Raw genomic sequence first — 17,293 nt, 5'->3', positions numbered from 1 at the left:
ACTGTGATTTAACGCGACAGTGACGTACATTGAGGCAAGAAAGAACTGCAGGCTATTTCAGCCTTCGGGTAGCCAGGTTTGCTCTAGATGCCGCTCAAAAACAGAAGTACTTTGTACCCTTCACTTGTATTTTAAATTAGCTACAGCAAAAATGGCATCCAAAAATATTAGTTCAGAGGATGTTATAGATGAGGACACATTTTACAGCGTTATGGCTGACTCAGATATTCAGACACATTCATTTGAGCCATATGGCCTAAGAAACTGAGAAACGAGAAACTGAGGCTGTGGCTGCATAAGAATATATGGCCGATGTGGACCCTCCAGAATCTGAGCAGCTGAGAGCAAATACCAACTGGTTGGTGCCTTTGCTCAAATATAGATCTCTGATGCCAACAAGCTGAATCATTCTGCTGCAGTGAATTCAAGCAGTTTCTGTTAGATGCTCTCACTGATGCTGAGAGAGCAGGTTTGTGCGTTACTGTGCATGAAAGTTTACTACTAACTTCGGGATCCCAGTGTATGACGGAAACTTTTGAAGCTTGCATGTAATGCATCCTGGTACATGTATGCACTGCTGATATGGCTCCACGAGCACAAGGAAAACACAGCTTTCTTGTCCAATATAGCACGCAATGAGGAATTTATCACTTCACTTGACTACATTTGCCATCAACACTAACTGGACATCCCTATAAAAAGTGGTGAATTTTCCCTTTGAAGAATTAATTAAATAATGTGTTCTTACAAATGGTAACTTATCATCTATGAAGCATTAATAATGATTTATAGTAACACTATTAACTTTTATAAACCTCTTTTAACTGATGTCCGATAAGAAAATACTGCAGTTTTTTCTAACCTGCAGATATATGGAATCAAAATAGTATTAATGGCAAGTGTATCAGTGTAGTGTGTGGACAAGTGATGATAGCAATTAATTAACCAGCTATTTATCAGCTGAGAATTTATTGAACATGTGAAATTTAATGGACCAATGGAAAGGCTATGCAATGCTGTCAAAGTATATGCAATATGTTGCTGTGAGCTTTGATTTAGGAAAAATGCATTTGATAATGTTAATTTATAACCGATTAAGAAGAAGTGCTTACAATTTGAAACCCTAGTGCAGACTGCTATCAATTTAAAGCAGTATCTAGCTATCTATATAAACCTGAATTCATAAAAGTTCCCATGATATTCCCCAAACCTAAAGCCATTATTCAGTTATTTTTTGATCACATCACTGACCAAAGCGGAAATATCAAGTCCACCAGGACGCACAGCTCTCAGCACGGCTGCTGAACGCCGAGAGACGCCGACGACCAGAGCGGGAGAGCAGTTGACTCTCACCAGCCAGGCCCTCTGTTTGACATCATGTTTTGTTAATGAGAGCCAGCTGCCCGCAACATCAGCATTCAACTTCATACCAGCATAAAAAAACATGAAAGTTAGTGCTTTAAACATGTCCAGATTCCTTTGTACGCCACGGGCAGAACTAGCCTGCTCGTCAGCATTACAATCAATGGTGCCTGTGATCATCAAGGGTGGAAATGAGCTCTTAGCCTTGGAGCACACACACACACACACACACACACACACACACAGAGGCAGGATGAAATACTGCATATTCATTATATAAACACTGTGGTTTGCTGAGCCATGTGCCGGCTTTGTTTTTAATGTATTTAGATCAACGTCTTCATACAAAATAAAAACAAAAAAATCATATTATCCTGGTGCTAATTTATTTGTGGAGTCAATTGCTGCTCCATGTTTTTGGGGGCCTGTAAAAGCTTTTGTGATTGCAAATATAAGCCGTCCTTTTACAGCGTAATCGATTTCATGCTCCCTTTTCAGCTCATGCCTCATTTTGATTTTCTCAGGACGACAAATGGATTTAACTAAAATTTAAAAAAAAAAAAAAACATCCCAGTGCCTCTATTGTAAGCAATAATTACCACTGATGCCATTTTCTCTATGTAAACAAATAGGTACATTTATTATTTTGGGTATAAACCAGATGTTGATCCGTAGCAGCCCCTCCACATGAAGAGAGACAGCAGAGCAGACAGACGAGCGGATTGACTGTTTAGTCTTTGCCAATCTGGAACAATCAAGATGGAGACAGAGCAGATTTTCTTCAGAGAAAACTCTGAATTAAAATGTGCAACTGTGTTTGAGCTGAAGCAAAAATCTGATTCTTTTGTTTCCTGCAAGAAGAGTTCATGGATTTTAATCTCCAAACATGCCTTTCGAACACATTTTTCACAGCTGCCTTTCCTCTCACGCAAGTATAATTCGACATACTGCGGAAGCAGAGGTGCTGGAGCGTGGTGTTTACACATCAAATTATGCCTGTCATAATTTCCTCCTCTACTGTAACAGCCACGTTGGAGGGCAGATGCATCATCTTATTAACACCTTTAAATTAGCGCTCGGAGCCGGAGATGTATTTACGGTCTCTGATGCTGCTCTTCCTGCCTTGTGGGGTCTTTAGCCAGCAGGAAAAGTGGAGGAAGCTCTGCCCTCCCATGACAATATCTATTTCAACATCCTCCGTGTGGATTCCATCTGAACTCAGCCCCTGACCTTTCCCCTTGTCCCCGAGCCTGGGCCCTGCCCTCGCGCTGCCGTCCATCCTCCTGGGTACATGCTGACCTGTGAACTTTGCCTCGCCTCTGAGACCGGCTCCCGACCCCGCGCACTGACTTCACAGGAGAAAAGAACACAAGATGGAAAGTTGCCTCTCGTCGCTAGTCACGCCTGAGGGTGCGGCTCACTGTGAAAAAAGCTGACACCAGCTGGATCCCAATGTAAAAGTGTCAGCTGTTATTTTGAGTCATTACCTATAAATTGTATCATTAAGTGCTACAATACAAGCTCATGTAACACTGAGTTGACCACAGTGAAGAGATGATAGCATACCAAACTTCATTAATTAGGAGTGGGTCACTTGGGTCAACATGTGTTTATTCTCAGGAAGGAGCATTAAGGGGATTAACACTAATCAGAGGGGATTATAAGCAGCTATTACCCAGCTGGATGGTACTTTCCTGCCTGATCTCTCCACTTTGTCCGCCTGTGGAGAGGGATGTTTGGTTTGGAGAGAGGGATCTGGATAATGACTCCTCTGGTGACGTTTTCTTTGTAAACACAAACACACTGGACCTCTCGCTTACCTTTGACCCAAACTCTGAAGAGATGCAAGTCCTTTGAACAAAGTGTGTTTCAGTTTAGGATGAAGGGAAAAATGTTTGTCTCTGTTAAAATCTCAGTGTTTATGTGTCGGCACTACAGAGAGGTCTATAGTCGTTTTGGAGGCTGTAATTAACCTTGTTGTCGTATCACACTGCATTATGATGTACCTAGTGATAGAAAGGAGCTGTTTTAGCATTATACTTAAAGGGACAGTTCACCCCAAAATCAAAAATACATATTCTTCCTCTTGTCTGCTGCGCCATTTATCAATCCAAATAGTTTTTGTGTGAGTTGGCGAGTGTTTGAGATATTGGCCATAGAGATGTCTGCCTTTTCTCAAATATAATGGCATTAGATGGCACTCAAAGTGCCATAAATTTCTCTAGAAATCAAGACCTGGCTACCCAAGATAATCCACAGACCTTGTTGTAAGCAGTTTTATGTAGGAACTATTTTCTGTCTACTGAACTGCATACCCATATCACATTTTTGAGGTACTTCACCTGAATATTTCCAATTTTTTTTTCAACTTTATACTTACGCCCCACTACATTTCAGTGGGACATATTTTGTCATGTTGCATTCATCTGACAAATTACAATTTTGTTACTTTACAGTTTGGAATTTTTACATTCAAAACATTTGGTTAGTTTACAAAAAACATTAGAAAGCATTGTTATAGATCAAGACATCCAGCAGTAAGCAGTTAGAATTAGCTCCAGGTCAACCAGCTGCTTACATGTTCAGGCTATAATATTTTTAACACTATGAAATAGCTTGGTCTGCCATATTTTTACTTTTACTTTTCATACTTTTAATACTTTTTACTTGAATGCAGATTTGGCTCAGGTCGGAGAGCAGATTATCTTCTAATTTGAAGGTTGGCAGTTTGATCCCCAGTTCCTACAGTCAACATATCAGCATGACTTTTACTTTGAAGGGAGTTCTCTGCGACATTCAGAGCATAGCTGTGATTCAGAGTCGGATTCAGGTTGCCTGCACGTGGCTCTTAACACGGAGGAGGTATAGACGGTAGCTAGCAGCTAAAAGTGCTAACAGCGTGAACAGTGCTGACAAAGCTAACAGTGTTAACCAGGGAGGAGGGGAACGGGAGGGTGGGCCTCACGCTTCCATCAGGGCAGCATTATTAGCAGTAAATGCAGTGCAAAGCAGTGGAATTTAGCTAACCACTTGGAGACACTCATGCACTAAAAAGCATTCACCGCCAGGCCATCTGCCTCAACCAAAAACAGAGAAGCTCGGATTACTATACACACAGAGGTAGCACGACTGAATTTTTGCCGAAACCTTACTATTTCTAACTGAACTGAAAGTGAAAACTATCTATGCTCTCTTTAAAGCAAGACTTCAATACAAAGCTATTTTAGAGAAAGCTGAGCATATGACTGGATAAATGACACTTGGATTATACGGAACGAGTTGTGTAAGAGTTCCCAAATCAAGCGATAGACCAACATGTTGGCCATTTTCATTCAATGTTTTTTCATGAATTTAAGGTTCCACAGCATGACAGGTTGACATACAAATGGTCATTTTATGAGTGAAGTATTCCTTTGATAATCTACAGAGCTCCCTTAAGGGGGTATTTATATGTTGTAGTACTGATCCTTTCAATTGCATTGCAGTATGTCCTCCACAAATGATTATACTAAGAGATGATTTAATATTTTGCTTCCCACAACACAACTCTCTAAAGTCGTCCAATATCTTCAATACAACTCTAAAAAAGAGCTGAATCAACAACTCTGTGACACAATGTCTACAAAAATGAACATTATGAGATTTAAGTTATTGGAGAGCTGTTGTATTGGATGGCGTTTGATTGCACAGGTGTATCTTATAAGCTGGTAATGTTGTTTGTACAAAAGAATTTTGTTACGCTATTATTGTTGCAGCTCAACCGCTGACTTGTTCAACCCAAGAAAGCTTTTCCAGGCGCAGAGAATAGGAAATAACGTTCCCTGTGGAGACACAGAGGCAAAGGAAATTGTTGCTAAAATGAAAGGCTGTGAAGACAAACACATTATCTGTCTGTCTTCGGAGGTGGCGATGTTTTTATTTCAGGGTCCTGCTTTTTAATCATAACACACAAGCGCTTATCAAACTTCTCACTTTGTCAGCCTTTAAAGAACAGGAGACAAAGCTTGTCAACAGTGTTGTAGCTCTCGTTCGTGTGTAATGTGTGGCATGTTCTCAGGTCTGTCCATGTGTTCTGGTCTTCATTAGACTTAGACTGAACATCTTTTGCGGCCTGACAGAAGGATCCTTTCATGTGTCCCCTGCCTGGTCCCACTCACCAGAGCCTAACCAGAAACATGCCACTGCCCAGGGCAAGGTCAGATTTCTCACCATACCACAACATTAAAGCAACATTGCCTTTCCTAATGGAGTGGGGGGGGGGGGTGCACTGGTTATTTTTCATCAATCTCACAGACAATATATTCCATCTCATCATATTGAAGGAGTACCAGTGTAAATGGATGTAGTCCATGTGGTAGTAATCTGCAGCGAATGCTTGGCTCCGCTCGATGATCTCACTGACCTGAAACTCACATGAGAGTAACATTCACTTTCAAATCGTTCAGGTTACGATCGGTGTCGTCTGAAAAGTGAAGTCCATCCATTTTATTATTTGCCTCATACTTCAAAGTCAAGCTTGGATCGTACCCATCATCAAAACTTAAATTCCACCCGTCCTTTAAAGAGTAATGTTACAGTCGCTCCGTCAACTATTGCAGGATGACCCATAAAAGTGGCTTAGTTTTGATAAATAGTAACGCACGGCTCATTGCGATGTTAATCTGCAGAACGGGTGCAAAGGGGTCAGAGGAAATGTGTGGGAGAAACAGCCTATCTTTGTTGCACTCCTCTGAATGGACTCTCTGTGTTGTTCTCCATTCTAATAAAATGGGGGCTAATGTCAACCAGGAGACGGGTAAATATTTAACTGACCGGGATTATTCCAAGAGCCAAATGAATAATATTGTTTTCAGAAATATGTGTTCAAATTTGAAAGCGATATCCCCTGCCTGACTTTCACAATAGGGATGTAATGTCATGCAAAGTGAATAAGCCCTCACTGGCCTTGTACCATCAGAGACAAAGCTTTTGTACTGACGACCGGCCTATTATTTAGTTGTTGCATTTTTTTCCCTTTCTTTTATGTGCTCGCAGACTTGGACGTCTTGCAACATGCCTCAAAAGAGGCTAGAGGCCCTTTTGTTTTGAGGTTTTCACACTTGAGGGCCATGGTATTTGGTGTGTGTAGAGAGGGACTGTGACAGCCTGAAAGGGAGAGGGGCTGGGCTGGCTCGCACAGAAAGGAGCCTTGGCTAAACACTGGCCCGGCTCCTAGAAAAGAGAGAGGGATTAGCGTGCACAGACCAAGAGGAACTAATCTCCTGTGACATAATAGAACTGTACATAAACAACATCCCTGAGAAGTGAGCGGCGAAGCATTGACTGACTGAAGAGGCTGAGTGTGTGAAAACAAGGGCTCAGAATAATTTGTCGCTCACTGCGGAAAGTGGTGACGAGGACAGACTTGAAATGTAAACATCTGGGCGGTGACATCTCAGCGCAGACATACACTTATAAAAGCAAGCACACAAAAATATGCCTACACCCCAAGCATTTCACATAATACAGTGCATGATTTCTCATCTTTTTTTAACATCGGCATGAACTGCAGACAGAATAGGAAACTATGATTTTGTCCGTACTAGAGGTGGCAATCAGCAGAGGTGACATATTATCACGATACTTAAGTCACAATATTGTATTATTGCAATTTTAACAGTGCAGTATGCTGAGTACTGCACTAACTTATGCTATGATTTACCACAAATTATGTCCCCAGAGAAAAACTTTGTCAATATCTGTTTTCACTTTATCTAATATCAGTCATATTAATATATTTCTATGTATTTATATAAATACTACACATCATGTGTGTATTAAAGTTATCCTGTGCATCTATCAATCATCGACATACATCATTTGTGTAATAGAAAGATGTATTTAGTGTTTATAGATTTTATGTTATTTTATTTTGATTTGATATAGTTTGTATTTTTATAATATTTTATCGAATTTGGCACTCATTCATTTTTTTACTTGTTTCTCTTTCTTCTGACTCTTAAGCTGCTATAATGTATAAATATCCCAGGTGCAGCGTTTACATAATTAAAAAACTAAACTTGGCGTCTGTGGACTGATACAATCTTTCCACACAAAATATTGCAATACTGTGCAAGCTGATACCCCCCATCCCTGTCCAGTGCCACACGGGAATATTAACTGTCTATTCGGGGACAAAACAACTAGAACACCAGCACTCATAGATTGTTTTTCTCATTTAATGTGGGCAAAACAAAAATGAACATGTCTCGGCTCAAAGCCCTCATCAGTGGATACACTAATTTTCCTTAAGTGTGTTTTAGAAAATCAAATTAGAATTGCACATGTCTAAGGGGGTTAGAAAACAACTTGTTAAAATGCATTCATCTGAGAATGGAAAGCCAATTGCACGTATTGGAAAAGTTAATACCAACTGCCATGTTTTATTTGTTTTTTCTGTGTGAATCCTCAGACACAAACATTTCTGTTATGTCAGTTTTTGGAAATGTCATAATGTATGTAATTGAACTGAATTCGAATGAATTTTGATCAAAATTCACCATTTCTTTTGTTCTACTTTATTCTTTTTAAATCTATGAAATAATAGAAATAAACTGGTGAAATCCCTGCATGTTGCTATTATAACGAAAACATCACACTGTTTTTTGTTTTTTTTTTAAGTCCAAAATGTAAGATTTGGCAGATTTAGTGATATAAATACTCTGAATACCCAACCAGTAGAGATACTGATGTTCATTAGCACAATGCAAGACAGTTTTTGACAACAGCTCTTGTTGCTTTGGACAGATGCATGCAGTGATCAAGTCGCTTTGGTTAAAAATATGTGCTTAATGAACTTAAATGTCATGAAAATGACCTCGAATACGAAACAGTATATATCTTGTGTAAATAAATCTCTGTCTTATTAAATTTACTGTTAAGAAGAACGTTATGTTGACTTGCCTGGATACACATGATAAAACATACAAACGATATGCAATATTAAAGCCACAGTTGGTAACTTTAATATAATAACTTTTTGTCATATTTGCTGAAACTGAAAACCCTGAGTAAAAGCTAAGAATCTTTCATAGGATAATATAGCATGTATAAGTAATATAACATCTCATGTTTACTTTAACCACAGTTTATACACAAATTCTGTAATCTAACAATATCATTAATAGACTAAAACATGTCTTTCTGTTCCTCCTTGCTTTACAGTTTGCCATGCTTGTTAAAATTTACTGCAGTGCACTTAAGATTATGTGGAGCGCTGACTTATACACTTCCCATCAGATAAGTCTGTGCATTTGGGTGGAGTCAGATGACAGTAATTATAGCTCTAGATATCCTAGAAGTCATGTCCATTTGAATGGACAGGAGGTCTGAACAGGCAAGGCAGCGTTGATCAAATAAGAATCAAGATTCTGTTATTGCATTGCCTATTTGTCGTGTTAGATGTTTTCAGAAAAAAATGAAAAGAAACTTTGCGACCTTAGTTTGGGATGCTTAGTTTTCAGCTTGACTGTTCTCATTTTACAGCTAAAAAGTACACTAAAATATTCTTTGAAAACATTTGAGGTGAAAAAAAGGCATCATAGTAACAGAATATTGATTCATATTTGATCAGCGCTGTCTTGTTTGACAATCTGACCACAGTTCACGAGCAGTGATTGACATAACTGACAGCTGCATTCGAGACTCCTTGGCTCTTACTGGTTGTTTTCATTCACGTGCGCAGATTTTTGCAAATGCTATTAGAGGCACCAAGAGAAGGCAGAGGAACATGATTTTTTTTTCACAGATTTTCTGTGTCAAGTGGATATAGGGACAGTGAGTATCAGCAAATATGACAAAAACATAGTTTTTATAAACGTTACCAGCTACAGCTTTAAACATATTTTGCATGCACTCCTTTCAGGATTATTGAATGCGTCCTAAAAAAAGTTTCCATCCGACACACAAATAACTCAGCTTGCGGTTTTAAACACAAAAATCATACACTCCACACATATAGGATTAACTCTAACAATGTCACTCTGAGCTTTATTTTCTTATAAACATTTCCACTTTTCATTTTACGAGGCCGAAAGGCTGCTGAGCAGAGGAGGGATTTAATGCTTTTCAAACACACAAGTGCTCTGAGAAGCAGAGCATTATGTCGAGGGGTGCCGACCTCAGCGATGGTAAATTCGCTCGGGCTGTTGAGCTAGATGACCTGTTTATTTGGACTTGCACAGCGCATGTCTTAGGCTCCTGGACCGATCAGTGAACATGCTGTACAGAGAGTGGGCCATGATGGCTTTTACAGCCAAAATAAGCAACATTAACTGCCAAATAGTTGAGCACTGGGAGGAGAAGCATGTCTATTTACCACTCGGAGCAGCTCAATTAAACAAACGGCAAAGGGAACTGGTTAAGGATTATTTTATTACTTAGCATTTTTTACAGTTTCTACCATGGAAAAATAACATGTAACATAAGACTGTATTTACAATTCCATTTTTACAAAATGTCTTTACAAGATTTTTTTTTTTTTTGCCGGTTCAAAAACTTGAGACTAGAGCACATGAAACATACACATTCACACACATCCAAACCAAACTTTGTAATACACACATAAATAAATATAGACATTCACTGACTGCTCCACGACAAATATTTCTACAGCCAAGAACATGTACAATTCATCATTTCCACACGAGTTATAATTTCATTAATAAACATTACATATTACTCCCAATATAATTCTTTGTTAATCTGTTAATGAAATATTGCTAACATACTGAAAAGAGGTAACACAGACGTTATTTCATGCCAACAGAATGCTAACGGTTGTCATGCAAAACCATTACGAGCTTTCAATTTGAAGCAAGTAATTCATTTACAGTTTCAAAAAATCAAATGTACTACATGCAACATACTATGTGAAATATTCTGGGTTAGACAACGATGACTTTAGTTACATTATCCATCAGTACTGACTGTTTGCCTAAGCGCCTCTTTAATGGGTACCACAAAATAAATAGATGAATTTCTACTTTTTGTTCTTCATGGATAAACAATTGTCTTACAGTTCTGTCATTTCCTGCCATCCATGTTCAACCATCTTTGATCAAGTAATTGTTTTTCTTTAAAACCGCGACTGAATTGCTTGACAGTGATCAACTGATTTAACTGAATTTTTTTTATATTGTAATGACATCCGGATCACAATAATTCAATCCTGGGTCATTTCCTAACTTCCTTGATGAGCTGGGGATGTGTTTGAGGGAGCTGTGTACTAACCAACGCAGAATATGAGACCTTGCAGTATAAATTTCACTGTACAGACCAACCCGTCCGCTGACATGTATCCATCGAGGGAGAGGGGTTAAGAGGGGATGGCTGATGTGTTGTGGAGCCTGGAGTGGATGGACCCATATTTCACGAGCAGAGGGGGTCAGTTCATGGTCTGGTGCGCTGTGTTTCTGTTTGGTTCCACACATTCCTTCCCTGACAGACAGGAACAGAGAGCCACCGGTGCTTCTCCCTACTGGGTTTGCCTCGACTCGCAGCTCAGTGCCTCTCTACTGATGGCTTCTGGTGGTGAGAGTGGTGCTGCCGGAGTCTGGGTCCTAGAGGCACACACAGTATCAGAGATGTGTCAGATATCACTTCAGAGATTTGGGCCTTAGTAATAATTGATGGCTCTTTCATATAGTATAAATGTGCTTGCTTGGCTTCTTGCTGTTGCAGTATTTAACCTGTTATCTGGGTCATTTTACACCCTGTTCTTTTGCTGAGCTAAACACTCAGACTTAAGTGCGGCGTTTTTAATGCTGCCTTACACAAAGTAATTTGGCCGAAGTACAACATCTTTTCTTAAAACTGCTGATTTTGGGGACAGCGGAAAATAAGCTGTTACACAACACTGATATATTATCCCCCTCTAACATTGATAAGGTGAAGTTGTTAGCCACCTATACACCAGATACAAAGCAACAACAGCATTTATTTTTTGAGTGATTTTGGCAGCTGGCTTAATGTAGGATCAGTAACCACTCAACTTTTAGCTTTTAGCTTTCTCCAACAATTCATGAGGAAAATCTTCTTAAATTCGGAAATGTTACAGTTGTTCTTATCTGTATAAAGGCTCAAAGAAATTAAAAGAAAATAGAAATAGAAATAAGAAGTATGCAAAAAAAAGTGCCCTATGCTTCAATATAACATATTGTATACATATAAAGGTAAAAATATTTTAAAAAAACATAAAAAGATATGCTGTATAAGAAACATAAATATAAAACATGTACAAATATGTGCATTGCACTCCAAGTATGTTAAATATAGATGCAAGAGTAGATTGGTAGGAATTAAATAAAGAATGTGTTGCACAGTTTAATTTTTACTGCCCAATAATTTAGCTCCACTGAGCTGTACAGTAGCTTTTTGGAGACTCTTCACTGAAAGCAGCTGCCTGTTGCATCTGGTAAAGCTATGCTAATGAGCGCAGTGAGAGTGAACCTAAATGGTAAAAATATGGGTGCAGGAAGGTGGGTTCTGGGGGAGCTGCAGCACTCCCTAAAGACAAGAGGTGGAACGAAACAGTCTGTAAATAGCCGAGACATGTAAAGCTGCAGCCACATGCCGTTTGAGCTGACATGACATGCTTTGACAAACTGCACGTGACGGTTATTTGAAGCGTTGTTGTAAATAAACATAAGGCCAAGCACAACAATAATGGTGGACAAGTTATTTAGCCCTAGGGCAGGTCATGTAGCTGCTAAGGAGTTTGCTACTTTATCTAGGGCATTAATGCATTAATCGGGATGTGATTGAGGTTCGTACATAATGTGTTGTTTTTTTTTTTTTTTTTAGTAGCTTCAATCATCAGCCAAAATTTCTGCTTATAAGAGGCTGAACCGAGCTGAGTTTTCATCTCATATGAAACTAGGAGACCTAAGGAATGGATGTCATGGTAGCTTTTCAGGAGGAAGTCTGAATAATGCTCCAAAGTTAGGTTAAATTTTGGCGATGGGAAAACAGAATAGTCATTTCAGAAGGGTTTCTTGACCTCTGAACTCAAGATACCTAAATGAAAACGGGCTCTAAGAGTACCCATGAGTGTCCCTTTTACGGTCATACCCACTTTATGTAAGTCCCATGCAGTTTGTTGCTGTCATTAGATTCCTAATCAAGACAGTCTGGTAGGAATTGCTTCACCATGTCATTATGGACTCCATAACTATTTTAAAATGCAAAAATAATGAAACTGAAAAAATGTGATTAAAAAAATGAGATTAATCGTAATTAAATATTGAAATTCTGGGATTTGCTGCAATTTAAAAAATTAAACATTTGACAGCCCTAATTTTACTATAATTAATGGGTTATGTAAAAATTTAATTTGTGACAAAGTAACCTGGATATTTGTGAACGTAATGATTTCCTACGATAATTCGACAACATCATCACGTCAGGTGAGACCAAAGTGCAAGGGGTCAGGGTTAGCTCATGGGTCAGTTTAACTTGGGGACAGATTTGCAGTAGCGGGAGCTTATCAATAGCACAAACAGGCTGAAAAAGACCAGAAAATTGCCAGGACAGTTTTGGAGCTGCTTTTAGATCCATAAAATTAGCCTACTTGGACACTAGGGACTTAAAAGTGCGGGGACATTTCATCGTGACGGAGCGGACGCATGATTTGTCCCGGGTACCTCGGTGGCTTCAGCGAAGAGACAGCTAGATGTCTAACAACGTTCAAAAAGAAAATGCAAAGTAGAAAGGGAGGTCACACTAAATACTTTAGCCTGTTGAAGTTGTTTTTTTTCTGAAATATTTGCATTTTTAATACTGTATAGATACTTCCTGTATGTTCTGGTCGTATTTTATTAAAGAGACTACTGAGAATTAAATATGTATGATCATTACAGCCTTGCTAAAATAACAAAGTTTAAGGTGGTCTAAGACTTTTGCACAGTACTGTATATAGCCGTGCTCGCACATTAATACTGTGCAGAACCCCTCAGCCAAAATCTGTTCCTGCATGTGTGGTCGGAAAACAAAAATATTGAGGTGAAAGAAGCCAAAATGCTCAGCGGAGGGAAACTGCTGTAATTCTCCTTCACATACAAGTAGGCATGTAATCCATTGTTATATTGATCATACTTTTTAGCGTCTGACAGAGCCAGACTCGCTGTTTTGTCTTGATTTTCAGTCTTTGTGCTTAACTAACTGACTGCTGGCTGTAGCCTTATATTTACTGCACAGACTTGAGTGGTATCGATCTTCTTGTGTAGCTCTCTCCAGAAAGCAAATGGACAAATTAAAAACTAAAACTAAAATGTCAAACAGTTGCTTTAAGGATAAATGAAAGATCTGGAGTATGCTGTTAGAAAAGAACAATAACAGCAACCGCAAACTTAAATAAATAGTCAAAAGAAACCACATTTGTGGACATGATGCAGCACAAAAGATATTCATGAATCCAGCAGATAGTCACTTAAACTAAGATAAGAGGTTGTTTGCAACAGCTGACGGTGACTTACGGTGTTGAATAACGGGTAATATGTTCGGGGTCTGGAAGGTTTTGACAGTGGCAGGACCTTCCCCTCCAGTTGTTATGACCTGCACCTCCAGTCTGTAATAGGTTGATGGCCTCAGGTTTGACACGACAAGCAAGTTATGATCCTGCCAAGAGAGGGAGGAGAGCACAGAACATGCAATCAGCTGAAATACAACAGAACGTGCCTCATTTGACAGGACTTGAATTTGAATGGGCCGTAAACCAGTCAAGTATCAGCGGCAGAGCTGTCTTTGCACAAGCCACAGACAAAAACAAAGACTTTGTTTTCATAAGGCTTGCTGTCTCTCCCTTTTTTTGCTGCCAGCTTGATAAAGTGTGAGGTGGGTGGTGTTATTTATAGACGAGCTCCAGAGGCTGGGAGGTGCAGATAGGCGGAACGTGTTGTTGATGGAGCAGATTATGTCAAAGAGCGGCTTTTTCGGAGCTCTCACGGAGGATGAAAGAGGGAAAGACGTGAAGGCAGATGAAAACGTAGAGGAGGAGAAACTTCCAGCAGGACACAACACTTCCTCAGATCTCTCCCTGCGTCTGTCTGCACACCGCAGCTTATCACAAAATTCATGCAAAGAGGCCACAACAGTGTTATCCTCAAATCACCCTCACCTCTGACAGACGCTGTGAAATGAAATGCTGAAAATAGAACGCATCTTCCTACTACAAAGGCCAATTTACAGACTATACATTACGGCATGGTCCCTATGGGACATGGATATTCAATCTGCAGCGTTTGAAAACAGCCTTTACTCTGTGGCTATTATAGGAGTTAGAACTAGAAAAACACTAATCCTGTTTTGAATGAAAATAGACTTACTGGAGGCAGGATCTGGGACTGGGAGATGATGCTGTTGGGCAGGCTGTTTTGCCGGCTTTCTGTGGTGATCTCGGCCCAGGTGACCTGGAAGCCTGTGATTCGCTGATGGGGAGCCACCCTCGACACACGCCAAAGGAAGTTGCCGGTGATGTTTCCCTCAATGATGGAGAAAGAGGCTGTCAGGTTCTCTGGCTTTGCCAAAACCTTTGGAAGCCCTGAAGCTGTTAGGAGAAAGGTGGTGTCAGTCAGGATCATGATATTAAAGGAATAGTTTGATATTTTGGGAAATGAACATACAGTAAAACTTTTATTTGTTTCAGTCACTAAACTTAACCTGCGCTTATATGGGAAAGGCTTTTTGCTGATTTTGCACAAATGACTTGCTCAGCAAAGATGTGTTACTATAAAATTGTTTATTTGAATTAACATGGATATTACTTGTCTAAAAATGAGGCTATAGAATAACATGATAATTACTAATCATTAATGTTGATCCATGCCAAGAGAGAGTCAGTTAAACTGCAGTCTAAATAAACAAAGTGAGCAATGGACTTCACATGACAATACATTCATAACTTGGACTGATTTTTATTTATTTATTTTTTTAACTGTGGTGATTCTTTTAATAGTTGGACTCTTTTGGACTAAAAAAATATATTGAGACTTTATGACCACTTCAGAGGAAGGGAGTCACCACTTTTTTGTCTCTCTTGTTTACGATGCTGGCAAATCTGAATGCATTATACTGTGGTGCTAATGGATTCAATAAATGATCTAAGCAGTTGAAATGTGTTGAATGTAACCAAGCTAACAGCATGTAACATGTCCATAATGGCAAAAGTTTAAATTTTTGTATTTGTAAGTGTAATCGTAGCAGCTTAGCAATGGCTAAGTTAGGAGCTGATGACGCGGTGGACTTTAAGAGGGTTTACACATCCAAAGAACCAGACACAACTTGATCAGGTGTCTAATTGAGACCTGTGTTAATTTGTTAAAACATGACTAGAGAGCTTTAGACAGGGTTCCCATTGTCGAGGAAATTTCACAATCTCATTTTCCAGGCCCAAAATCATCGAAAGTTTTTAAAAAGTTACCAGTTTTTTTGTGTGTAATATGATTGTTACAGTAATCTTCTGGACATTACTAACCTTTCATGTAAAGTGACATAATGGCCAATTTATTTTCTTTAAGTAAGCTGTTGACGTAAAGTAGCTCTAATATGTTTCGACTCGAATATATCAATATATCATTACAGCATCGACATTACGATGCGCAATATCTCATTGAAGAACGTGCAATGTGGTTCTCATTTTCCATGACTAATGCTGACCATGTTTTCCACTTAAATACAGGTTACCTGTATATGTAACATAGCGTGGCGGCATTTTTTATGGGAAAGCAAGACTCAACTGAGTGAGAAAAGTACTGTAACCAGGGTGGCCACAGACAACAAGAAGCACATGCTTTTTCAAAAAGGAAATTTTAGAATTGATCATTGAAAAGTCATGGGAAAGTTTTGAAATTGTATCTATCAAATTATGTGGGAACCCTGTTTAGGGCTACGGGTCGGTGAATTTTATTACCTTTGGACAGAGCGAGGTTAGCCGTTTCCCCCGTTTCCAGTCTTTGTGCCAAGCTAAGCTAACAACCTATTGACAGTACCTTTGTACAGACACGAGTGTCATGTATCTCATCGTCTTACTCTTGCCAGTTTCCCGAAATGTCAAACTATTCCTTTAAGAGCATAGATATTTTGTCCAGTAGTGTTATAATCGGTGCATGATTACTGTGTCTGCACCAAATGAGATTGATTTCAATATGCCCTTTACGCATCAAACATCTGACTGCTCACCTCCCTCCCCCGGGCAGGGGATGTGTTTGTGAGTCTTGCTGCGGATGGTGGCACAGGATGGGGTGAGGAAGGTGGTGCTCTCGTCCTTGGAGCGTCTCTTGGACTTCAGCATGTGAACAGTGACTTTGTACTTGCAGGAGAACAGCAGGCCCGGGAGGTTGATGTAGTTCTCCTGAGCCAAGAAACACATTATTCAGCCCTGATGACTTTGACATGTCACCCAGGTCAGGTCCCATGGAGCTTCAGAGATAATTAAATACACAGCGCCGGGGCAGATCACATTCCCGCACAGGCCTCAGGAACATGCCCCACATTACAGGACCACTTTGAACACTCACATGGTCGGGGTTAGACCACTATCCTTCCATTCGGCGTACAATATAAATGATTTTTTATAGCTTCCACATGTGGCACAAACACGACTTAATTAAGGAGCAGCGACCAAAGTGGATTTATGTGTAATTTTAAAAAGAGGATGGCTTGTAAATTCCGGTTAATGAATTCTGCGCTGCAGTCTTACACTTTACACATTTCAAACTTTAATCATCTATTGATCCTAACAAAAAAAAACACCTTTCTCATCTCATTCGAGGAAACAAAAAAAAAAAAAAAAACCTGCTGAGTAGTGGGTTTAGATCCTGCATTTGTAATAAAGAGGTTCTACATTAATAGGCAGTCCCCTGGGAGAGGGTGTGTGTATATTCTCTCTGATATGAAA

The 17,293-nt window shown here is 39.5% G+C and overlaps 1 protein-coding gene and 1 long non-coding RNA gene across 2 annotated transcripts in view; one reads left to right on the top strand and one right to left on the bottom strand.

Annotated features, from left to right (window-relative positions):
* LOC148188517 (uncharacterized) overlaps positions 1–17,293 on the top strand; it is a 59,298-nt gene that overhangs the window by 23,593 nt on the left and 18,412 nt on the right. The window lies entirely within an intron of this gene.
* anos1 (anosmin 1) overlaps positions 9,756–17,293 on the bottom strand; it is a 58,581-nt gene continuing 51,043 nt past the window's right edge. The window contains exons 11-14 of the mRNA XM_042494621.2: positions 16,576–16,747; positions 14,724–14,944; positions 13,875–14,016; positions 9,756–10,961 (exon numbers count right to left, since the gene is read on the bottom strand). Of these exons, the coding sequence (XP_042350555.1) occupies positions 10,903–10,961; positions 13,875–14,016; positions 14,724–14,944; positions 16,576–16,747 (594 nt within the window). The 3' untranslated portion in view covers positions 9,756–10,902. The remainder of the gene's footprint in view (positions 10,962–13,874; positions 14,017–14,723; positions 14,945–16,575; positions 16,748–17,293) is intronic.

Source organism: Plectropomus leopardus, chromosome 10 (genome assembly GCF_026936395.1).
Source record: "Plectropomus leopardus strain MGB_pleo_1.0 chromosome 10, ASM2693639v1, whole genome shotgun sequence".
Classification (NCBI taxonomy): Eukaryota; Metazoa; Chordata; class Actinopteri; order Perciformes; family Serranidae; genus Plectropomus; species Plectropomus leopardus.
The sequence above is the reverse complement of the archived record's forward strand: the minus strand, read 5'-3'. Positions and strand labels throughout refer to the sequence as shown.